Source organism: Paroedura picta, chromosome 3, assembly GCF_049243985.1.
Source record: "Paroedura picta isolate Pp20150507F chromosome 3, Ppicta_v3.0, whole genome shotgun sequence".
In the NCBI taxonomy this organism is placed as follows: Eukaryota; Metazoa; Chordata; class Lepidosauria; order Squamata; family Gekkonidae; genus Paroedura; species Paroedura picta.
In genome coordinates this window covers 27,520,094-27,544,925 of record NC_135371.1, presented here as the reverse complement: position 1 = coordinate 27,544,925, position 24,832 = coordinate 27,520,094, and the positions used below count along the sequence as shown (strand labels likewise).

At 42.0% G+C, this 24,832-nt stretch overlaps 1 protein-coding gene across 4 annotated transcripts in view; it reads left to right on the top strand.

Annotated features, from left to right (window-relative positions):
* Positions 1-2,881: 2,881 nt before the first annotated feature.
* SHQ1 (SHQ1, H/ACA ribonucleoprotein assembly factor) overlaps positions 2,882-24,832 on the top strand; it is an 84,090-nt gene continuing 62,139 nt past the window's right edge. Inside the window, exons 1-8 of one of the 4 annotated variants that reach the window (XM_077325189.1) lie at positions 2,882-2,961; positions 3,741-3,791; positions 4,578-4,763; positions 6,050-6,111; positions 7,228-7,350; positions 8,818-8,969; positions 14,094-14,206; positions 17,853-17,983. In XM_077325189.1, coding sequence (XP_077181304.1) covers positions 4,621-4,763; positions 6,050-6,111; positions 7,228-7,350; positions 8,818-8,969; positions 14,094-14,206; positions 17,853-17,983 — 724 coding nt within the window. In that variant the 5' untranslated portion in view covers positions 2,882-2,961; positions 3,741-3,791; positions 4,578-4,620. Of the gene's footprint in view, positions 2,962-3,003; positions 3,404-3,740; positions 3,792-4,577; positions 4,764-6,049; positions 6,112-7,227; positions 7,351-8,817; positions 8,970-11,298; positions 11,449-14,093; positions 14,207-17,852; positions 17,984-24,832 lie in introns of those variants that run through there. The other 3 variants (XM_077325190.1, XM_077325191.1, XM_077325192.1) reach the window with 3 other exon arrangements.

Genomic DNA, 24,832 nt, shown 5'->3' with positions numbered 1-24,832 from the left:
GATACCAGGGATTGCAGAGTTATAAGGAGAAAGGCATATATTCACAAAGGAGAAGGGCAGAGACTTACTGTCATTTAAATAAAAGCTACAGTTACTTTTACAAGGGTAATATAAATAGAATGATACTATACTGCCAATGAAAAAAATTACAAACCCCTAGTCACTGAGGGTAGCGACTTCAACTGCACCAGTAATGAGGAAACCACAAAATCATGTCCCCATGTGGAAGCTTCTGAATCCTTTGGTACTGATCTAGAAAAACAGCAGGCCCGTATTTGCTCTGCACTAAGTCCTATTCCTTCTGGTACATGCATTGTAACATGGCGAGGAGGTCTGTGTGTATCAACAAAGCGGAGAGCAATATCATAAGAAGTTTAGACTCTGTAAACAGACACTCAAGGCAGAATTGTCACAATTTGGACTACAGCTTATGATGCATCCATTTCCTTCAGGGATCAACAACCACATCAACATCAAAGAGTGGACAGTTCCAGAAGTGATGGCAACAGGGGAGTCTTTGAAGGACAGCTACTGGACAGCAGCAGTAGTGGAAGGTGACACTGGGAGAGGATCTTTCATAGACAACAGCAGTGCCTCCTCAGCTCACTCTGGTTAGTAATGCACAGAAACACTTACCATGAAAACTATATGATGACTGAACAATGAAGAAATCTGATAGGGAGTTGGTTCATTTGAAATGTGGAGAGTTTTACAGATTCTGTGGACCTCCAAAAACTCTTTTTAGAAGTTAAAACTGAGGTTATTGTGCTTTGCTTACATCATGAGAAAACAAGAGCCACTGGAAAAGACAATAATACTAGGAAAATTGAAAACAGCAGGGAAAGAGGAAGACCCAACATGAGGTAGATGGACTCAACCCAGGAAGTCAAAGCCCTCAGTTTGCAGACCTGAGCAAGGCTGTTAACGATAGGATGTTTGGAGGTCATTAATTCATAGAGTTGCCATAAGTTGGAAGCAACTTGATGGCACTTAACACACACACACAAATTCTGCTAAGTATTAGGAAGAAAAGGTTCCATGGGTATTTTCATTATAACCACAAAAGGAACATCTGAGGAAAATCCTTGAACTGATCTGGCTACCAGCAAAAGCACAACTAAACTAGAAAGCGCTCTGGCTAAAAGGTTGAATTCCAGTGTTTCTCTAGTGATGCAGACTGGAATGGTTAATACACAAGTCCCATCCGTGGATGGATTCCCAGTAAATCACCTTTCCAAGTTGAAATGAATGTCACATTAAAGGCTGCCCAAGTCCATATCTTCTTTCTAACCTGGTGAAGTGAAGGATGGTGTGGAGAAAAACAGAGAAGCAAAACAAAATCGTCCAATGGATGGAGAGTTATGAAGCTGCGTGGTAACACTTCATCTCTGCTGAAGTCTCTCACCTGCCTCTCTGAGGTCTCTCAGCTGAGGTCCCTCTCCTCCTTCCTACCACTCCCAATTTCTAAGCAATTTCCCTGTCCATTGTTGGTAATTCTGCCCTGCTCACCAGCAGGGTTGATACCTCACTACTGCATTATAAATCCACTCATCTACTCTGATATGGGATTGCAGTCCTAGTATTACAGGATTTTGTGACCCTGTGCTTTCCAGTTGGTTGGGACTGGATTGTCTTACAGTGGAGTTACACTCAGGAAGCATATAATAATTATTACCCCATACCGCCCTTCCCAAACCAGTTCAGGGCAGTGTACCACATACAATTAATAGTTAGCATTTAGTTAAAATACTTAAAATAGTAATAATATAATACACATTTAAAAAGTTTTTAAACACTTCACAGCATGTACATCCAGTAGCAGCATCAATTATTGCCGTACTTCCCAGAGATTGGTCACTATCATTGGATCTTCCAAGCTAAGATGTACCTGTGGGGTTGTTTTTGTCAAGGAGGGCCCACAGATGCTAAGAGGTCATTGGCCCTAATCAAAAGGCTGTCTTACAGGCCCTGTGAAACTGTGCCTGAATCTCCTCTTGGAGCCCATCCCGCCCAGTAGGGGCAGGATTGAAAACCTGGCCCTGGCATACTTCTTTGGGGCCAGGGACCACCAACTGGTTGGAATTGGCAGAGTAAAGTGCTCTTCAGGGGACATATAATATTAATTGGTTTTTGCCACCAGTATTATTTTATATCATATGGTTGTGTATTTTATGTGGGTTTTAAATTTTTATTGTAAAATCCACCAGCCAGCAGCGTCCAGGAGCGGTGGTTAATAAATATGAATATAATAGTAATAAATATGTAGAAGACAAGTACGTACAATGGTTATGCAGACAAGATTGGGCAATTCCCCTCAACCGGGGGTAGTCAAACTTCGGCCCTCCAGATGTCCATGGACTACAATTCCCATGAGCTCCTGCCAGCAACACTGGAATTGTAGTCCATGGACATCTGGAGGGCCGCAGTTTGACTACCCCTGCCCTAAACACTAATATCAAACTTTGCAGCCTATTCAGTCTCAGCTGGGAAGATGGGTCTGCAGACTTCTTTGGAGAGCCAGTCCTGTCCATATTACCACCCCCCCCCCCCCGACAGCGCGTAAGGCGCAAGCGCAGCATTCAGAGGCTTCTCCCCCCCCCCTTTCTTTTTTTTTTAGCCTTTCCATCACCGCCCTCTAGGCAACAGTCACGCGGGCTCTTTAACAGCGCGGCCCGCCGCACTGTAAACCGAGCCCGCCTCCTGCTTTTGTCCACCGACGATTGGATGAGACCGGCCAAAGATTCACCAATTATATTACGGCCCGCCTCCCAGCTCTCCCGCCCCCTGAAGGCTTGCTTCACATTGGAACAGGCCGATCTGATTAGCAGCAGGTGAAAGCCAATCGAAGGCCTTGGTGTCGTCGAGGTGGGCGGGCCTTGGGCTGGAGGGGGAGACACGGATTCCGAAAGCGTGGCTGCCTTTGGAGCGCGTTCCTGCCCTCTGTCCGGGTGCTCCTCCAGGGTAAGCGTCCTGGGAGACGCGGGTCTCGTGCAGCCCCTCTTTCCCTCGCCCCTCCCAGCAAGGGGGAAGGGGGCTTAATGGCTCTTGCCAGGGCTGAGCTCTGGGCAGGCCGGGTCCGGAGGGGGAGCGGAGCCCAGGAAACCGACCCTCCTTGGCTTTCAGTGAGGAGTAGAGGTGCCAGCGGAGGCCTTTCGTCTTGCAAACCCCGGGAGCACCAAAGCACCCCAAAAGGAGTGGCTGCTGCTGCTTTTGCTGCAATAAGAGGGGAAGCTGCTCCCCCCCTGACCCCTAAACTCTGGAGTTTGTCCCGCCGAGACAGTTGCTTACCTGCGCACGTTGCGGGATCGAGCCCTTTCCTTCACAGTTTCCATCAAATGTCATAGGGGCGACCTCGAGAGAAGAGCTGCGAGTGGCGTGTAGAGCTTCCGCAGGGAAGAACGCCGTAAGCAATTGCACGTGTAAAGGTGTTGCTGCGTGTAAGGAGGGGGCGAAGGTTCCACTTACTACAATTGCATTGGACTAATTTTGTGTAAAAACGTCTTGGTGAAAGTAGTTTTGAGAGAAATCGGTGTTTTAAGAGAAAATTTAGGGGTGCTTCGAATTCTTAATGTATCCCTCGATTATTGGCTTTTATATATATAAAAGCAACTGTCATGTTAAGTCTCATAACTGGCTATTGGTTGCTTCTCAGGAAAAGACCTGCTATGCAACATTTATTGCTGGCATCTATTTTTTCACAAGTGATAACTTTTTAATGTCCATTTCTGTTGTGTTTAAAGGTTATGGTATGGTAGTTTTGTCTTGGGAGCTGTACAGACTGGAACCGGAAGGTGAGGATATAAAATAAGTATGCAAGTAATTACAACTAGCTTATCTGACCTGAAGCTAACTATTTTAAAAGATATGCAGATTTTTACATGTTTATAAATCTCATTTGTTATGATGCTTATAAACTCTGTTGCGTTTTCATTTAAAAATTAGATTTCAATGCTAGCACTTAGAATATCATTTACAAATGCCATGAATACTTTGCATGTTGTTCAACAGTGTTGGCATGAAGTGCCAAAGTGACTGTAGATCTTTGCATTCAAAGGTAAGCAAGTATTAACAGTTGTGCCACTTGGATCTGTATGAATCCGAAGTTCCCATCTTTCTCTGCTTGTGCTCTCTCTGTAACCTCCCATGGAACTGCATATTCATATATAGGCAGACAGTGCAATTAGGTCGATCAGTCAATCATGAAAGATTAAATTTGTTGTTTTCCTTTGAGTGTTATTTGTGAAGAAACTCCATATAGGTACTTTAAGGTTTCGAAGCTGCTGTAAGTTTTGAGATAGAACTGGAATTTTCAAACTTTCTTTCATCCACTGCACAAAATCAAAATGGCCCTTCCCCAAATGTCTGTCTCAGTTCTCACACCACCAGTTTAAATTTGCTCTTCTTGATGAAGCCTGGCATCTAGTAATTAACTAAAGATTGCCGTACTAGGAATGGGGCAGTTTGCAGATGTTACTGACTGGGAAAATCCACAGATGTTACTGACGTGTTCAAGTGTTGTTCATATTTGATTATATACTTGAATAATATTTTCTTTCTCTTCCTTTCCCCTTCTCCAGTGATTTTGTAGGCAGCTTGGCTGCCTTCCACACAGTATTCACCATGATAACTCCAGCATTTGAACTGAGTCAAGACCCAGACTTCCTTACAGTAACAATCAGAGTACCTTATGCACGAATTTCAGAATTTGAAGTTTATTTTGAAGGGAAGGAGTTCAAGTTTTATGCGAAACCATACTTCCTCAGGTAAGGAATGTATTTCTCTCCATGCACCTGAGTTTAAATTTTTTTTAGATCATGGTTTTATGTTAATCCTTTGCGTGGAAGAGCTGGAGGCAGTGTGGGGTACTTGTACCTAGGTTCAAATTCCCAGTTGGCCAGTGCCTGCCCTTGGCACCCTAGAGCAAATCTATTGCTCTCTCTGCCCGATTACACCATCAGTCCATTGTGAAGATAAAATGGAAAAGGGGAAAGCCGCTTGCATTTTTCTGAGCTCTGTTGAAGAAGGTTGGAATAAAAATGAGACAGATAAATAAGGAAGTTTGTTCAGGCCTAGGGCAATTCTTAGCATAATAGTTGTAGAGCCCTTCAGTTAACATAGCCTTGATATTGCAGTTGGTATTAACACATGCTGATTTCAATGTACATAGAGAGGGAGTAGAAACAAGCATGGTGGCCATGCCTGTGTGCAGTCAATCACCAAGGTATCAGCATAGAGTCCCTGTGAATGAGAATATTGGTTTTTCAAATGTCCAAGGAGTCTCAAAGCGACTTACAATCACCTTCCCTTTCCCCAGAACAGACACCCTGATATTACTGCTCGGTCAGAACACTTTTATCAGTGCTGTGGTGAGCGCAAGGTCACCCATCTGGCTGCATGCGGGGGAGCATGGAAGATTAGAAGTCTGCACTCCTAAACACTACACCAAGCTGACTCTGTGAGAGTGCATAAACAAAGAGTAGCACTGCTGTACTTGTGTCTGTTCCTGTTCTGTGCATGTAACATCATGTTTAGGGGACTACTGTGTACTTCCTCATGGGAATCTGCTTATGAGGCCCAGGGTGGAAGAATGTATTCTGTGTGGATACTGCATAATTAAAAAGCATTTGTATGGACTTTTTTGAAAGTTGATGATATATATTTTCACTAATTCCTTATATGCTGTGGTGCATGATAGACTGAAAGAGAATGGCTTCCTAAGACTACTGCCGGTGCCATATCATGCAGCAGCAGCCTTCTAAGATCACGGACTTAGAAGGATGTAACATTGCTTAGGATGACACTGTTAATGATTTTACAAGTGTTCTGCATAGTGCAGGGGGTTGGATTAGATGACCCATGAGTTCCCTTCCAACTCTATGATTCTGTCTACTCTTACAACCTCTCTCAAATTGCAGAGTTTGCAGTTTGGGCTTATTTCATGCTGTGGAGTGTGTGTAGTATATTTTGTTGAAGCTTGGGAGCTGTCCACTGATATATCTATTACTTTTTATAAATGTGTTTGACAAATGAACTTTCAATTTGTACACAGGCTGGCTCTTCCTGGAAGAATTGTAGAAGATGGCAGAGAAAAAGCGTCCTATGATGACAAAGGTTAGTAATGCTTTTAAAACTGTTTTTATTAAGTTTACTAAATAACATCCAGATTACTAGAATAATATTCTAGTAATAAAATAAGGAGAGGGGAAATAGGGTTGCTTTGTGTATCTAATAAATCCTGAATTCATTGATATAATGGCAAAACCAGATGGCAACAATACAGCCACCTTTCCCTGTAATGAGGTAACTTGAATGATTAATATATAAACTCCAGGAAGGGATACTAAACATTAAAATGAGTCCACATCGGCCTTTCTTCCATGCAAATGGGATACCCAAGTTGGTTCCTGATCATGTTTCCAGGTTCTAGCATGTATTTAGATCATGACAGTAACATTTCAGTCCTGGCCCTAGCCTGGTGGAATGAGCTCCCGGAAGAGTTGAGGGCCCTGCCAGACTTGTCAGGTTTCCACAGGGCCTGCAATGCAGAGCTCTTCTGCCAGGCTTATGATTGAGGCCAGGGTGTTTTCATCAGAGGATCCCCCCCTCCATGTTGATTAGATCTGGCCCTTGCTCCTACTATAAGAGAACTGACCCTTGGGCTAAAAGGGGGGGAATGAGGTTTAGGATGCCTACAGCGGTGGTCCCCAATCACCGAGCCGCGCATACACATTTGCGGCCATGCATGGTGCAAACGTGCATGTGTGGATCTGCCTATAGGATTGATTCGCCATCTGTCTAATTGTGATAATCTGTAATTATTTTTATGGGATGTTTTATGGGTTTTATTGTATTTACTGATGTTGGAAACTGCCATGGGACTGTTGGAGAATGGCGGTTTGGAATCTAAAAATAAATAAAAATAAATTTCAGATTTTCTAGAGATGCTATTAGTGTCCTAACCTTTATCAAAAAGATTACAGGTATGACTCTATGTGAATAGCCATATTAACCCGTTAACCTTCCCCCACTGTTGCCACCAAGGAAGTGTTGTTCAGAGGTGTATCACTTCTGTATTAGGGGCACAAAGAAGAGCCAGTGAATTTTGTATGACAAGGGATCCATTATTTAGAAAATGCTGGAGTAGAACTTGATTCTCTTATGTGTTCTATTAAGTAGGTTTCTGTAACTGGATATAATTTCTTTTTAATTTAACCATTCTATTTTAAGGGATATTTACAATCAAACTTCCCAAGGAGACTCCTGGAACATACTTTGAAGGATTAGACATGTTGACAGCTCTGTTAGCGCCAAAGAAGTCCAGATCAGCAAAACCTTTAGTCCAAGAGATAGGTTTGTATGCTCATAGCTTTTCCTTCTCTATTCATGAAGCATTTGTTATTATTTATTTATTGGAGTTTTATACCACCCTCCCATATGGCTCAGGGCAGTTTACATATAATGTTATGGGTAGTACATGGAACGACCTGAGCATATAACATAGTCAGAAATAACATCAACAATAATCCAATAGTGGTTGTAGATTAATATAATTTCAGTGGTTTGATCAACAACAAGAACAACAACTTAGATAAACTCACCCGAGAGGTCAGACTGGTTTAGGCCATAGAGAGGGTGACTGAGGGGGACCTGTAGATGTTATTGGATTGATCAGTCTCAGGCAAATGCCTGGTGGAGGAGCTCCCTTTTGCAGGCCCTGCGGAATTGTGGGAGTTCAGGCAGGGCCTGATCTCTTCAGGGAGCTCGTTCCATCAGGTGGGGGCCAGGACAGAAAAAGCTCTGGCCTTTGTTGAGGACAAACGTGCTTCTTTGGGGCCAGGGGTCACCAGGCAGTTGTTGGTGGTGGAACTCTTTTGGGGGTACAGGCAGAGAGACGGTAAAAGGTATGTAAAAGGTCTTTATCATCTTAAAATCAAGTATTAGATGGGTAGCTGGTCTCTGTCAGCTACAGCTACAACCTCTCACTGTTTTGTCATAGGTGCACAGTGTACTCCATGTAGACTTTGTATGGAAGTGCCAATCCTGTGACTTCAGCCTTCCCTTGTGGGAGCTGTTCCTGAGCAATGAGCTGCTTCCTCTGTAGCTTTTCTCCCATGTACTACTACAGTCAGATGAGTGGCAGCAGATTATTTTTTACCAGCTCTCCTGATAGATAGAAAAAGAACTATGTGAGAAAATACATACTTATATGATGAATTTCTGGAGCTGTTGAAGGGTTAGTTATGTACCTAGACTAGAAGTGTAGGAAATTGAAGAAGTTAGTCATATTGACCATCACAAAAACTGTTTGGTTGTTCTTACTGAAGTACAATATAGTAATGCTGTATCCTTGATATATATGAACAAGAAGGTTTCTTTAAATATTAACATTGTGTTTATCATAGGAACAATAGATACTTTCTCCGCAAGCTCCATATTAATAGTATTTTGGCAACATTAGTTCTACACAAATAGCTGGCGTTCCTACAGCTGTTTATTGGGTACATACTGTGTTAGCAAGAAGTTCAAATCCTACAATGTCTTGACAGACTGCAATGTAAATGTGGTTTCCAGCACTAGAGCTTTAGGTAGTCTCAGCGTGGGATGAAGCAGAACAATCTGGATTTCCAACTGTGTATTCTGTTTTATATCTGCAGAGGGCTCTGGAAAGAAACATAAAAAATTAAGATATACTACAGACTTGACCTAAGAATTTATTATTGAAGACACACACAAAGAAAGAGGTGAAGAAATTGTAGAATATCCATGATGGAAAGATCAATTATTTGTTAATAATTTTTGCTGATTCCCAAATTTCAGATGCTGGAAATGGTGAAGAGGAGCAAGAGGAAGAAGAATTTGACTGGGAAATAGAACAAACACCGTATGAGGGAAGCAGTGAGGACCACTTGAGTTCATCCTGTGGCTATGGATTTGGGAATCAGAAATCAGACGTTTTTCGCCGTCTTCAGGTGTGTGCTTCTGTTATGAAACAGTTTAATACTTTGATTTTGTTATAGGCATAATTGCATTCTTAACTGAGAAACTGCCACTGAGGATGGGAGACCGGAAGGACAAAATTCCTGGGCCTGAGACAGGTGGAGGGCCCCTGAAAGCATTGTCATGCTGCAGTTTAGTGTAGTGGTTAGGAGTGCGGACTTCTAATTTGGCACGGCAGATTTGATTCTGCACTGCTCCACATGCAACCAGCTGGGTTACCTTGGGCTTGCCATGGTGCTGATAAAACTGTTCTGACTGAGCAGTGATATCAGGGCTCTCTCAGCCTCACCCACCTCACAGGGTGTCTGTTGTGGGGAGAGGAATGGGAAGGCGACTGTAAGCCGCTTTGAGCCTCCTTCGGGTAGAGAAAAGCAGCATATAAGAACCAACTCTTCTTCAGTAACCATGCATCTGATTTATTTTACTTCTAAGGCAGTTCTTGGCTGCAGCCACTAGGGGTGTAGGCAAGTGAAGCACAGTAAACAGTAGTAGCTCTGCTTTCAGCTGGTCATGCCAAAGAGACAAACACTTGCATATCCTGCTGAATACATCAGCCAAGTCAGCACTGTAGCAAGGCAAGGTCTGTTTCCCTCTCCCTTTCCTTCCACATCCACACAAGTTTATAATTTTATCTGCTCAGCCAGATCTTCCCAGTTATGTATTGTAGAAAATAAAACAAATGTTAATCTTTTCTTAAGTATGGAAAAGAGTAAAAGAAGTTTTCTCCACTTTGCTGTCTCTTTTGGGATAATGCTGTCATTTTGTGCTCCCCTTCTCATGGGTTTGGAAGAGTTAATATTTCCCCATGATGTTTCAAAGTAGTACGAAGATGCTTCTCCCCCTGACATGCATGGGAATGGAATGTTAATCTGTCCTTATGGTTACACATATAGAACAGAAGTTAGAATTCCTCCTCCACCAATAAAATTTCATTACTTTTTACACGTTGTAGCGGTGGGACACCTAATATCCCTTGGTAAGTGCTGTTTTGTTACTGTAAACATAAAGCTTCATGTTATATGACAAATGATATAATCTTAATGATCCCAGTACTTGTCATCCAGCATCACTACGTAATCAGTTCCCCCTGCTTCTGTACTAGGTAGAGTTACAAGGGTAAACTTAAATAGATACCTTTTTCAGGTGGGTAGCCGTGTTGGTCTGAAGTGACAGAACAAAGCTTAAGTTCAGTGGCACCTTAAAGATCAACGCAATTGAATTTTGGGCATAAGCTTTTGTGTGCATGCTCACTACTTTAGCTATCTGAAGAAGTGGGCATGCACACAAAATTTTGTACAAGGACTGAAACTTGGCTGATCTTAAAGGTGCCACTGGACTCAAACTGTGATTTTGTAGTAGGCATGCTTTAGGATGCTTTGGGCTGATCCTGCGTTGAGCAGGGGGTTGGACTAGATGGCCTGTATGGTCCCTTCCAACTCTGATTCTGTGTTAATTGTATTCTTTCCTGTTTTCTGTAAACCGCCCTGAGCCCTTGGGGAGGGCGGTATATAAATATAATAATAAATAAATAATAGATTCTGTGTTCTAGATTTCTTAGTAATGTACTTACTCAAGGCTTATTGTGATGTGATGCCTTTGTGAACTACTTTAGATGTCTCCTATATTGGTACATTTATGTATGTCTACAAATATAATTTTACAAAATTGGACAAGTGGTTTGGATAAGGGTCATGGGGTGGGCAGGTGGAATCTTATGGGGGCCCAGGTGGCTCTCAGCAGCCCTAACTGCAACAGAGCATACTGTATCTGTAACCTCCACTGCAGTCACTCTTACAATGATAAATAACTTTGAACCAATTCAGAGTGTGAATAGGCTTCTCTCTGCTCTCCTAAAAAATAGCATTGATAGCATTTGGGGACTTGTCTGTTTGAAATAGCCTGCAAACTTAAGCCTAACGAAGAATCATACCTGGCCAAGACTTTGTATTCGGATTATGAAGTGATTTCTGGAGAGAATAGGCAATATGCATTATTTAAATGAGTCTGTGGTATTAGTTGTATGTGTCGCCTGTCCAGAAACTTGTTCTAATGGCTTATATTTTCAAATACATAATACATGAAGATATAATTCTGTCGATGGGAGGCGATAATTGTTAATTTTAAAACTCATTTTTACTTATATCTATTTGTTTATAAAGAACAGCAGGAAAAATACAGTAAAAATCAATTTGGCAAGTAGCAGCTACAGAAGGAGGCTTCCTAAGGGTCAGTTGTTTAATGATGTGGCCCCAGGTCGAAATCAAGCTGCTGTTCCATGTATTCAGCAGCTTTCTTTTTACTGTGATGTGGTAAGAAATGCTGTGGCACAAATCTGCTGCAGAAGTGAAGAAGTTGGTTACAGTAGATAGTCAACAGAGGTATGCCACAGCAGTGGCCACATCTTCATTCTCATTTGGGAATCAGAAATCAGACGTTTTTTGCCGTCTTCAGGTGTGTGCTTCTGTTACGAAACAGTTTAATACTTTGATTTTGTAATAGGCATAATTGCATTCTTACCTGAGAAACTGCCACTGAGGATGGGAGACTGGAAGGACAAAATTCCTGGGCCTGAGACAGGTGGAGGGGAGGATATATTGACTCCTTCTCCCATGATCCCTGGAGGCACAGTATTATTGGGTCATTCTTTCTGCCCTTGAAGAGAGTGAGCAATCCTCCTTCCTGAGCTCTTTTCCTGCCTCCTCTGCAAGTGCAGGATTTCATAGGACCTCCCAGTGCCTTTCAGGCTTTTTTCTGTTGACTTTTTAGGTATAGTTTCTTTTCTTTGTGTGCCTTTAATTTTTCCCCCCTGTTAGTCTATTCTTCTGTGCATTTGCTGTCTCCCACACTCCTCCTCTGCCTGAATGGCCTGCTGCCTGAAATCCTGCAGCTATGTAGTTTGCATCTTGAATGGCAGAGGTAGAGGCTGCCATGATGTCCCATGACAAGACTTCTGAAACCAAGGCAGAGGAGCAAACCAGCTACTTGCAGTGATGCTGTGGAGGGGGGGGAACTCAAGGATGAAGACCATCCTCATCAGGCCCCTCCCCCTAGTTTTGTAGCTTTTATTCTCGGTGTATCCGGTCCTAAGGATTCTGTAGTTTTGACCCCAAGGGGAATCCAGAGCTTGGCAAGGAAGACAAGAGCCACAAAGGTGTGATCAAACTTTAGGGTGTTCCTCCCCCCCCCCTTTTTTCACTTTTTCATCAAGAGATAGCCAAAGAAGAATGGACTTAGCACAATGTTTCCACATTGGCCACACACAGAAACTACTCCCTCCGCATAAGGTTTCATGTCTTCTCAATGTTTCGATCTTGGGTGTCCTGGTAGCCAGTCCAGCCTCAGATGTGGTTTTATCTAAGAAAGAGAAAGCTTGACAAAAGACTGTACAGACAAAAATGCCCTGAGGCAACTTTACTTTCAGGCTCCACAAAGCAATGGCTTAATCTGCTAGAGCCTTAGCTGCCATCTCTCTCAGGGCAAGAGCTCCCATCATTTGGCATCACAAACTCTTCAGGGAAACTCTAGATTTATCTTGAAAAGCATACAGTCTGCCTCTTCAGGCTTGATGCTAGTTTTGATACTCTGAAACTTTCTTTGAAGACTATAGCTTTTACTGTGAAGGCAAGAGACACTTTTGGCTAAAAAACTGCATTGTGAATACTGCTTCCAAAGTCAGTGTACCCACATGGTGTTTCCTGGGAGTTTTTAGGAATATCATGAGTGACATACAAAGATCAAGAATAAAAAGAAAGTCATGTCTTTCTCCTTCAAAAAGGGCAGATGTAAGACAGGGTTCAATCCTCAGCCCTTCTGTTACTCTAGGACCCAGATTTTTTTACAGAATACAAAAGATCTGCCTGGTCTAACCCAAAGATCCCCTTCAGACCCAGTTTTCAATCCACTTCAGTCAAATTTCGGGAAACACTTCATTGGCACTAGGCTTCTCCCTTTTGGGGACAGATTCCAACAGTTTTGGCAAACCCTGGACCTCATTAAGTATGCATTCCTGGGTATAACATACCATCAGTCAGATTTATGCCATCAGCTTTACTCATCCCACACGTGACCAGCTTTTGCAGTCCTCTTGCACCAACAATCCCACAAAACTGTGTTCTACTCAAGAGGGTCATGTCATCTTCTAAATATCACTGCCATAGAGCCTGTCCCTGCATCTTTCAAAAAGATGTGATTTTCCAGCGGGACCTTTTGTAAAAACCAAATGTGAATTCTGCTTTTCCACAGGTCAGTCAGTCTGCCCTCATCCATCATACTCCAAATAAAAGAATTGGCACACCTTGGATGTCTGCAGGGCCTTATGTTATATACAGTATTCAGCTTCTATCAGATGGCCAGTCCCCTTTTTTGTAGCTTGTGATCCAGTGGTAATGGCAAACCACCTCTGGACATCTCTTGCCTTGAAAACCCAGTGGGATCACACCTTAAGTGAGCTGTGATTTGATGGGAGGGGGAAAAAGCCGTATTACCAAGTAAGGAAGTCTTGTGAAGTAGCAGATTGATATGCAATGGTAGTGGTTGAAAATCTGTTCTTAGCACTGTGAGGTATTTAATCCCAGTGGCTCTTAACTAGGAAACTGACATGATTCCAGTCCTAATCCTTCTAGGGCGGTGGTCCCCAACCACCGGGCCGCGGCTCCCTCTCCCCGCCCCCCACAGTAAGAAACTTCCCAAGCCGCAAGCAAATTGGCCGCAAAACCGGCCGATTAGCTTGCGGCCTGGGAAGCTTCTTTTTGTGGGGGGGCAGAGGGAAGCAGGGCCGCGCATGCGCATTTTGCACCATGCACAGCCGGAAACGTGCATGCGCGACAGTTTGCTCATGAGTGGAAGTGTCACGCATGCGCGTTTGCGGCAGCGCATGGCGCAAACGCGCATGCACAGCCACGAGATCGCCCTCCCCACCACTGCCGGTCTGCAGCCTTAAAAAGGTTGCGAACCACTGTTCTAGGGGACTACCTTGGCATCCCAGTGGGGTTTCAGTATGTTTGAGCAAGACTGTTCCAACTTCCGCATAAGGCTTTAACAATGATCTTTTCCCCCCTTAGTGGCTTGTGGGTCAATTCTTTTGTTTTCCTTTCCAGGAAGAACTTAGTGAAGTTATTGACATTAAGAATCCAGATGTAACTCCTGCAGATGAACGTAGAAAGAAACGGCTAGCGGCAGAAGCTGCCAAATTTGATGCTGATCATTACCTGTAAGTATTAATCTGGAAAATAGATGCCTTTATAATGGCTGATGCAGCGGCATTTCACCATTTCAGCTGAAGCTTGATCTAAAATTTCAGGTTTTGGAAAAGGCATACTTTCCTCAGGTATTGTTACATCAAACATCAAGAATGCCTTTAGTCTGGCACCCTTGTAACAGCCACAGATGATTGCTCCTGATTTGGTCTAGGTGTAATGACAATGCTGGATTAGTTCTGCAGGACAGCTGGTGTCACAGCAGGCTGCTTGCTGAGTGCTCAGAATGTTGCTTCACTGCTGCTTTCTCCAGATGTTTAAGGAAACCTGTAATGTTTTGTAGCAGGGCTATTGTTACTTGGTCCCCTATAGAGCAGTTGGGGGAATCGACCCATGCTGGTGTATGTAAAAGGAAAGGAGCCTGTAAAAGTGTACCTCCTTGGGAACTGTAATTGGACAACTTTCTAGCTGTACTAACTAACTGAGATTCATTCTAAGACAGCTAACCCTTCATCTTTTTAAAGGACGGGTATTGTACTCCTTGCCTTGTCCCTTTACCAAAGTGTGTTACAAGGTTCCATAGGTTAAGATGTGCCCAGAGAATAGCTCTTAGCATCAGAGCAGGGATTGTTGACAGATCCTCTATTCAGGTTAGTGGGAGCGACTTCTGTTCTGGGCTTTCTTTGTGGCTGCTCTTATTTTATGGAACAGGCTTCCTGAGGATGTGAGAAAGATGACCAATCTTGCAGAGATTTCGGAGGCTGCTGAAGCAGAGCTTATCCTATGTGCTTTGGTGTCTTGTGAATGGAGGTTCGTCATGGTGATGGGGTTAACGGCTTGCCTCGTTTTATATTATCTGTATTGTATTTTTGTGAAATTAGATTTTGATTGATTTAATCATGAGATTCATGCAGAGTCCTGCTGATCAGGACAAAAGCGGGTTATAAATAAATAAATAAATACCTGCAAGTGGTGAAAAATTAATTGCCCTCTAAATGCAAGCATTTTTATATTCTTCCTAGAATGTCTGTGACTAAAAAGGTTACTCCACTAAACATGTCATAATATTTTTATCTATTTGCTCACATTGTTCTTGACAAACTGTACAAAAGGTACATTAGACACTTGCGTGTCTCTCTAATCGGTTGGTTGTGCCAAGTGATGTTTTGCATAACTGTGTTACTGTACATTCGTTGCCATACAGAATGTGTGATTATATTCTGTAATTTACAATGCATTTTTAAGGTGTCGATTCTGAACAAGGAATGCTCTACATCTCTTTCCTCTCCCAATTTCTCCCAAGAGTTCTATTTTGTTATTCATTCTTGGTGAATTATTCTTTGTGGTAGGCTGTATATTTTTCTGTTTTCAATAGGTACAAATTAATATTCTTCCATTTTACGCTGCCTCTCCCCCTCCCTGCCCCCAAGCTCTCAATAGGTTGCTATTGCCTTTCAGGCATACAAAAGCTAGACATTGTCTGGAAATAATGAAGATACACAGCATAGCTATGACATTAAGATGGAGATGGCTTAGCACTTGAAGAAATTATGGCTTTTTACTGCTTTAGTGAGCATAGTTTTTTTTTCTGTTCAGAGTATATGGAACAATATTAAAGAGAAACGTGCTTAACATATTTTAGGGCATTTCCCCATGTTAGAATTTAAGAAACGGTTCCTGCAATTTATTCCAGGGTCTAAAAATGTTGGAATGTGGTGCACATATTTACAGTCCCATGTTCAACAGTAACATCTGGAGTGCAGAAATGGTTTAGGATGCTTGCCTTGCTCTCTGGGCTGTTCTTACCATTCTGTTTGGAGCAGAGATCTGACCCGTAGGTTGTAACTCAGAAGTGTGTTCTCTACTCATTAGTGGGATCAGGCTTGCCTGTTAGTATTCTTGTTCTACCAAGTACTCTTGCCTTGTCGTTTGTTTTAAGCTTCTCCTTGTTTTTAGCATGGTGCTCATTAGTACCTTTCCAGTTTTATTCCATATGCAGATATAATGTTTCCTTTAAAATAATCTTTAGGCATATTATTATAGTGTATACTTATTCTGTAAAATCAAACTAGGCAGTGATCGGGAAGAAGACCTATTGATAGGTTTTTCTCACTTCCTACACCATGGACTGCTGTATGTTGGTAACACTTTACCGCTCTGGTGGACTTTCACTATCTTAAATGTTCTCTTCACTTTCCTAGAATCTGTGTTGGCCTAAAGATACCTGGTTAAAGAATTATGATTATGCAATATTGTATAACATGTAGGCTTGGATCCTGTGAAAAAGAGTTGGTTTTTATACCCTGCTTTTTCACAGCCTGTAGGAGTCTCAAAGCAGCTTACAATTGCCTTCCCTTCCTCTCTCCACAACAGACATCCTGTGAGATAGGTGGGGCTGAGAGAGCTCTGATAGGAATGCTCTGTGAGAACAGCACTATTAGGGCTGTGATGAGCCTAAGGTCACTCAGTGGGCTGCATGTGGAGGAGTGGGGAATCGAACCCAGCTCATCAGATTAGAAGCCACTACTCTTAACCACCACACCAAGCTTTCTCAATCTTTTGACCATGGAGAAGGCCCTGAAATAATTGTTCAGGCTTCAAGGAGCCCCAGAAGTGAACAGCTGGCCACGCCTCTCTGCTACGCCCCCCAGAGGTTGCACGTCACCATAAGTGATATCACCATTTGCGTTAACAAGCAGGCTTGAGGACTGAGGAGGAGAAGGAGAGACAGGATGTGGTTTAAAGTGGGAATTGACATTCAGGCTCTGCCCAACCCAGGCACAGAAACCACAAGATAACTCATTCATGCTTTGGAGGGGGAGCAGGGTGTCTGTAGGTCCTAGTATAAATGAAAATTGCAGCAGAAGAAGTGTACTCCACAGCAGAGACTATCTAGCTCAAATGAAACTTGTCCATATCAAGGGATTATTTTGCAAAAATCTCAGTTTCTCACAGAAGCTAGATGGTACACTAAATCTGACTGAACTGCAGTCATTTCTCTGTCCATGCAAAGACTTTATGAGAGAAAGGCATTCTTCTGAAGATAAGAATAGGCGGGGAATCAAAGACTGCAGAAGCTAATATCAGTTAAAAAGTTGACCTCTGTGCATGTATTCATCATTTATGTCCTAAATAGAGGGAGAAGTCTCTGTTTTAGAAGAGTCACTACTGGCAGGTCACCTCTGTATCAATGTTCAAAGTCCAGTTCTTGTCCTTCTTGTTTAAAATGTGAGAATAATCTTGGTTAGCTATACTAGGAAATACCTGCTGGAGACCTTGGAGATCTGTGTCAAGTCAGTTGGACCAAAGTTATAACCCTAGAAGGCACTTCTGTGGACGGGTTCACAAGTTTTCATTCATTTTTCTTTGCCTTTGTAATTGAGCTGAATAAACATCTAGCAGACGTGTGGTGCCAGTCTCAGTTAACTCTGTGTCAATAGAGGACCCAAGAAGGACCCCTTCATTTTCACACATCTATGTTCAGGTTTCTAAGTTGGAACTTGTAATTCGGTCCATGGTGAGCAACACGAGGTGAGAATCTTGAGATGTGAAGGGACTTGGCATTTACTGAGAAGCTTCCAATGAATGACAACATTGGCAGTGTCTCATCCACAGTACGAAACTGTAATAGATGAATCTTTTATTTCCCCCCCCCTACAGTGCTGACTTCTTTGAAGATGAAGCTATTCGCCATCTATTGCAATACAAGCCATGGTGGGTTACAGCGTATGCTAAAAAGAAGGATTCTCAAAAACACAATACTCACGATGAATTCAATCAAACTGCAGTGGGTAGGATTATACTTTTAATTCTTGTATTGCTGCTCTTTTAAGCTGCTCACTGATGGGCAGACTGCTTTGTGCGAGTCCTCTCACCTAGTTGCTGTCCTTTGGGAAAAACAGCAGATATGCAAAAAATGGCTCAAGCAGGTTTTTATGCATAATTTCACTCCTCTTTCAGATCCAGTTTGTTATCTAAAACTGTCAATTGCCCCAACAGCTTTCACATCAAGAGAGGCAATTGCAGTGCAACCCTGTTAAGTCTCCCTGACTGCCTAGTAACCTTTGATACCATCAGCTTTAAAACGCTTCTTGATCTCCTGTTCAACATGGACTTTGATGACAATGCATTCTGGACTGAGCAGCGGGCTGGCCAGGGCAGCACAGGAGCACCCTCTTCAGCAGCCTGGGAGAGTGTGGCTGCGAGGCTGCGTGTGCACCTCACGGCCAGCTTCTGGGGGCTGGGCACACCTGGATTGGCCCGTGGAGCCGGCAGCGATGTCCGACACCTGGACAGGTCCCGGACACCGCTCCACCCATAGTGGCTCTTCCAAAATATATAATGGTTATGAGAAATACACCTGTATAGAAAGAGAGAATTAAGTTTCTAGCTAGCTGACAGCAGCCTTCTTGTTCAACAACTGTTCTGGAAGCAAGCAGGGAGAAAGTATACTCATCAAGCAGGAAGTCTTTTGTTGAGCCAGTAATGACACTGGAGGAGATCATCAGGAAATTCCTATGCTATCTGTGCTAAGTATCCATCTCTGATGCCCCCTGCAGGACACCCTTTCTGGCTAATACTTCTGCAGGAGAGTCAGGGCGGTCATACATCAAGAGCAAGAGCTGGGTGCCATCTGTGTATTGGTGGCAACCCAGGCCAAACCTCTGCACTAGCTGAGCAAGAGGGTGCATGAATATATTAAATAGGAGAGTGGACTCTTGCCGCTAAAATCTTAAAATGTTTTGGAATCAGGGTATCCAAAACACTGTTTGATTACTTGATTTATATTGTGCTTTTTGTGCATGTTAAAATAGCACCCAGCCAACTCACAATAGAGTTTAAAAACAAAATAATCATTTTATCGTACAAAATTCAGCATATTAAGGACTTTGCCTGAAGCCCCTCTCTGTTCCATCCATAAAGCGGGTGACCACTAGAGCATGCCTTGATCTGTTTTCTTTAGTTCAGTGAGCCATCCCTAAAATTTAGTCACTGGTCTCATATTGTAGCCTTCAGCAGTTTGCGTTTTAATGACAATTTTTCTCACTATCGATACCAACCCCCCCCCCCACTACTAAGCACTTTGCATTTCGTTGTAATTTTTTACAAATTTTTAGTGTGCAAATAAATATTGGGTGAGGGGAAATAAATTTTAGTGTGCAAATAAATATTGGGTGAGGGGAAACCCTGACTGTTGTTATAATAAAAACTTCATAATAAAATTACTGCTGAAAATATGAGAAGTTGCACTGAAATTTCTAGGTGCCTAAGCACCTAGGGAATTGTAGTCCATGGACATCTGGAAGGCTGCAGTTTGATTACCCCTGGCATAGTCCATCAAGTGGCTAATTTGGTGGTCTTGCATGGTTCCATTAAAAGAAGTTGTTGTTTTTATACCTTACTTTTCTCAAAGTGACTTATGACCTTTCCTCTCCTCACAGTAGTTGTGAGGTAGGCAGATGGAGCCGAGAGAGTTCTGAGACTGGCTCAAGGTCACCCAGCAGGCCTCACGTAGAGAAACGGGGATTCAAACATGGCTCTCACTAAATGTTGGGCCCGCCACCATTAGAAGAAAATCGAAGATCAGTTCCTGATAACGAAACCCCTGTATCAGTTGGGGGAATTTGTATTGCTATTGTTTGAATGTTTAACTTTCTTTATGATGCTTTCACAAAATGTTGTTGCCTACCCTGAGCATCATTGGAAGGGTAAGTTAAAAATAAAAAATGCTTATTCGTATTAGAGCAGCCTCTATTACCTGCTATATCACGCTGGCTCTTAGAATATATCCTTCTGTCAGTCTGGATGGTTGTCTGGTCTGGACAGTGGTTCTAGTTTGTGGGATGAATGTACCTTCAGGAAGGAGTTTGCTTATTTATATTTTGATTTTTATACCACTCCCTCTGAGCAGGTTGCCTCGGGGCAATGTAGAAGAAAGTCATCAATTTTACAATAAAAACGTAATTAAACCTAATTAAAAATTGGGTTAGAATTAAACTTCACATTACAATTTCGTGGGATTGTCCAGTTCAAAGGGTACGAATAGTCATTAATTTGAAGCTTTATATGGTGGGGACAAATGAGCTCCAAATACCTGTAATGAAAAAGGAACCTTTTAAGTCTCTTCATATTTTCATTGGAGTAATTCATTATCTCGCTTTAATCTTTTTTCTACGCTAATTTTTGTCCTCTCAGGGCATGTGTGTCCTCCCTTGAGTGTGCATATACCACATGAAGGAGCAGCTGTTTCAGTGACAGTTGATTAGCTGTCAGTATTTTATAGCATTTGGCAATAAATGCCAAGCACACTCTGAGCAAACTGCATGGCAGCAAGTCCTGCTGATTTCTGTAAAACATAATTCCGCATGATGGGGTGTCAGGTTGTGATCCAAAGAACTATTACTCAGAAATGAGTTATGTTGACTTCAGCAGAAGTTTCAAAACGAGAGTAACATTAGGGTGTTGGCATTTGAGTTGAATGCAGATGGTGACCTCCCCCAGCCCCTTGAATATTTCGTTAGTGATGCACCATGGCTGACAGCCTTCCTAAATTTCCTAAAAATAGTGTGGCAACAAATATAGCAATGTGTAAAAGTGAATGATATTGATGAGCTTTGCTCCATCTAAACTGAGAGCCAGCCTGGTGTAGTGGTTAGGAACGCGGATTTCTTATCTGGCAAGCTGCATTTGATTCCATGCTCCCCCACATGCAACCAGCTGGGTGACCTTGGGCTCTGTTCTGACCAAGCAGTAATATCAGGGCTTTCTCAGCCTCACCTACCTCACAGGGTATCTGTTGTGGAGAGAGGAAAGGGAAGGAGATTGAAAGCCACTTTGAGACTCCTCCGGGTAGAGAAAAGTGGCATATAAGAAACAACTCTTCCGTTTCCACAAAGCCTGGAGCTGGAACTGCAAAAAAATTACAAATGTACAATTGTCTAGGCATTTTTGTCTCAGCATCACTGCAAAAAAATTACAAATGTGCAATTGTCTAGGCATTTTTGTCTCAGCATCCCTTACTATTATTTCTATTCTTTAGAACAAAGGGATAGACAAGCCTCAGTTTTTAAAACTTTTAGCTTTTGTATGATGAATGTACTTTTCCTCTCTGCTTTTTTGTCTCCTGTTCACAATCACCTTACTTCACCAAGCTGTTGAGCAGCAATTTATCTTAGCAAGGCATCAGAAACACCAATATAGCATAAGCTCCCATCATTGTTGGCTTTCTGTCCGAGTGTCATTCCAGCAGAGGGCATTTCACTCCTTTAGGTGACAGCCCCAAATGTCCCTCCATGATTCCATTGTGTAATGCAAGTCAAACAAATTCTTCAAATAAGCCTAACTAATTACTTAGCCTTTCCCATGGGAGAAGAGGGCTTTGCAAAGAATCTCTCCTCTGCTCTTCAAGCCTTGGCCCCTATAGACTCCAGATGAAAGGGTTTAGTTTTTGTAACAGTCACGTTCAGCTTAGTTTACACTTCACTTTTATTTGGCTTCAGAATGCTAAATTCTAAGTTTTAGGTGACAAGCAGTCTTCAGAATCGTGGACAAGCACATGCATTTAATGTATCATTTACATGCGCTAGGGTAATTTATTTTGTCTCCAGTAATCTATCATGCTTACTAGCGATCAGTCTCCAGTTTCCTTTTATAGGAGAAGAAAAATGATACTTAGACTTTTCTAAAAGGCCCAGTCTTTCCCTAGGCTTCTGAAAGCCAAAATAAAACATTTACAAGTCTCACTTTTATTAGGACCTTGAATGTAATTAAATGATTACTATCATACACTTCTGCATACCAGTCATGATAAATATCCAGTCAGGCGACAATAGGCAAAGAAATTTTAGAGATGTCCCCAAAAGTCATACCAGCTCTAATGTTGTGATCTGAATCAGGTTGCCATATTCTGCCTGTGAATGCTCTTGTGCGTTATAATAAAGAAACTAGAGCTCCACATCTACATCCCCCCCTTTTTTTAAATTGCTTCTTGTTGCACCCCAGCAAATGAAATTGGTGACAAATTGCTGTTCCTTGCAATGTGATCTAGCTTAAAAGGGGACAGTTGTCCCAGCTATCCATAGTAATGGTGTTTTATCAGGTATATGTGTTTGTTTTTAATATGCTTTGATATATTAGAAGGAATAATTCTTGGTATATTCCTACATTTCTTGTGTGCAAAATGTCTGCCAACTTGCCAGTTGGCAAAATGTCTGCCAACTGGATTCTGGAAACAGAACTGACACCCAAGCAAATACTGCAGTCATTAATTAATTAATTTATTTATTTATTTATTTAGATTTTTATACCGCCCTTCCATAGGGCACTGGGCGGTTAAGCAGATCTTTCCCTTTGGAAGAAATGTGAACTTTGCTGGTATAGATGCTGGCATGATTGCAAAAAATAAGAGTATGGAAGCTGCTTGTTAAGACATATAACAATTATTAAGTTACATTGAATTGACCAGAAAAAAGTTGTCATGGCTGCTGGTAGAATCAGGAAAGAAATCAGGAGTTCAGTGAACTCAGAACCATGTTACAAGCTGATGTGGTGGGTGGGTATGCATGTGTGGGAAATATCTTGCATTACCAGCTGAGAGTTGGAGCTTAATATGGGGAGGAAGAATAAACTGACTCCTAATAAAGATACATAACTGTTGTGATAATAGAAGTAGCCGCATAGTGTGAGAGTTGCATTATTTGGCTCATCAGTTCTAAATGGAACAAAGGAACGAGCAGGATCTGTACGGACAGATTTATAGGACATGTGCTCTGTCTCCTTTTCCTGTTAAAAAACTTATACAAGTCCTTTTATATCTTAAAGAAAAATTGTACCCTAGTGCCAATGGAGCCTGAGCAAAAAATCATATATAAATCAGACAAGGTGTAATGGTTGACGTTAATTTCTTGCAAAAAAATTAAATGTCATGTAATATTTAAAAGTGTTGCAATTAAATAATTCCAGTGATAAATTGTAGCCTTTCTCTGTGAAAATGCTATAAGAAAAGTATGGGTGTTGTCGGATATATTGAGGAGTAAAACCAGTCTACATTTCATAATAGTAGGCAACTACAAATGTCTGCATTTCAGTAATGTGGGGGGGGGGGGAGTCTTGAAGGAATGTTGTAAGCACAGACATTAATTACCTCCCAAAGCCTGTGGTCTGCCAAAGGGATTGACTGCAAATCTTGTTTGCCAAACTCTAGTGAAAGGGCTTGATAAAAGGTACCTTGGTTGCACTTGACAGTCAGTCTGGTATGTCTCATACTTTATCTGACTGTTCCGCCAGGTCTATAGTTGAGGCTGGGAAATAACATCAAGAAGATGTTGGCCTCCCTGCTTGAGAACCTGTCCAGCCAACTGACTGGACCGAACACTGACTAACCCTCTTCCCAAAGGATCTAACTGTAGATGTGGCACAGTATTTATTAGCTGATAAGATCCCCGAAATAACAGAGCATGTTGCAAAAGTTTTAGCTGCTGTTTACTGGAGAAGTATTCAGATACATTGACTGAGACCTTGATTATACATTACTCCAATGTTATATGTCTTTATCGGAAGAATTTCTTAAGTTTTATTTTGCATACTTGTTCATATGTGGTATTTGGCAATAATTGGTATTTATTGTTTACTATTCAATTCAGTTTTATTTTTAGTATGCCAATGAAGGCACTGTACTGTGACTCACCCCTTTAAGAATGATTTTAACTGTAAAGAGGAGGCGGTTTTTAATAAATTTGTAAAACCCAGTTTAATTTAGAATTGATTAATTTTATTGCACATGTAATCTGTTGTTTGTTAAATGTGATGACGCCCACCCTGAGCCGATCATGGAAGGGCAGGATATAAAAATAGTAATTATTACATGGTAGTTTAATATGCATAGTTGGAAACATATATAGGGGTTTTTAATTTTACCTTTTGGAGGTAGAATAGGAATAGTCTGTACTTTTTAACACCCGCGATTGTAACGTTTTCTAATTCAGTCGTGACAAAATCTTTTGGATATCTCAGTCTTTCGTTTAACAGTTTAATGCAGTGACTTGCAGGTTTCAACTATAAAAAAGTCTGTATCATTTTCTTGTGAAGGGCTCTAAGTCCAAATACTTGATTTGCTGGAAGTATACGTTTTTTTGCCAATTTAAAGATTGCCTAACAACTTCTTTACGTAAAAAGATATGGTAAAGGGAACAAAGAGGCAGGAGAAGCACATGGGGAATACAGGAGATTCGGTATGCACAAATATCTCTATTGATGACTTGTTCTTACAACTTACACTATCTTGTTGCCAAATTGAACTGAAAAAAACATTACATAAGAGCTGATGCTGATTGACCCCAAAGCTGATGTAAGGGAAAGACTTATGCCATTGCTGGCTACAAATGGTGCTTCTACCAGGGTTTGAGTTCATGTGCTGGCAGCTAAACCACATGAACCCAAACCCTGGTAGAAGTAGGTGTGTAGGAGGGTGAGGTGTATTCAGTTGACTCTAAGCATTTCCAGTTGGGGAACAGCCCCCCAAAGCAGGGGCAAAGTTGCACTGTCAAAAATGGAGGTATAGCCCATTAGTCTCTCCTAGTCATTGCTGTCAGTCTCTTTCGGGGGGCAGAATATCTGGGGAGAATGAGGTTCTTCCAAGCCAC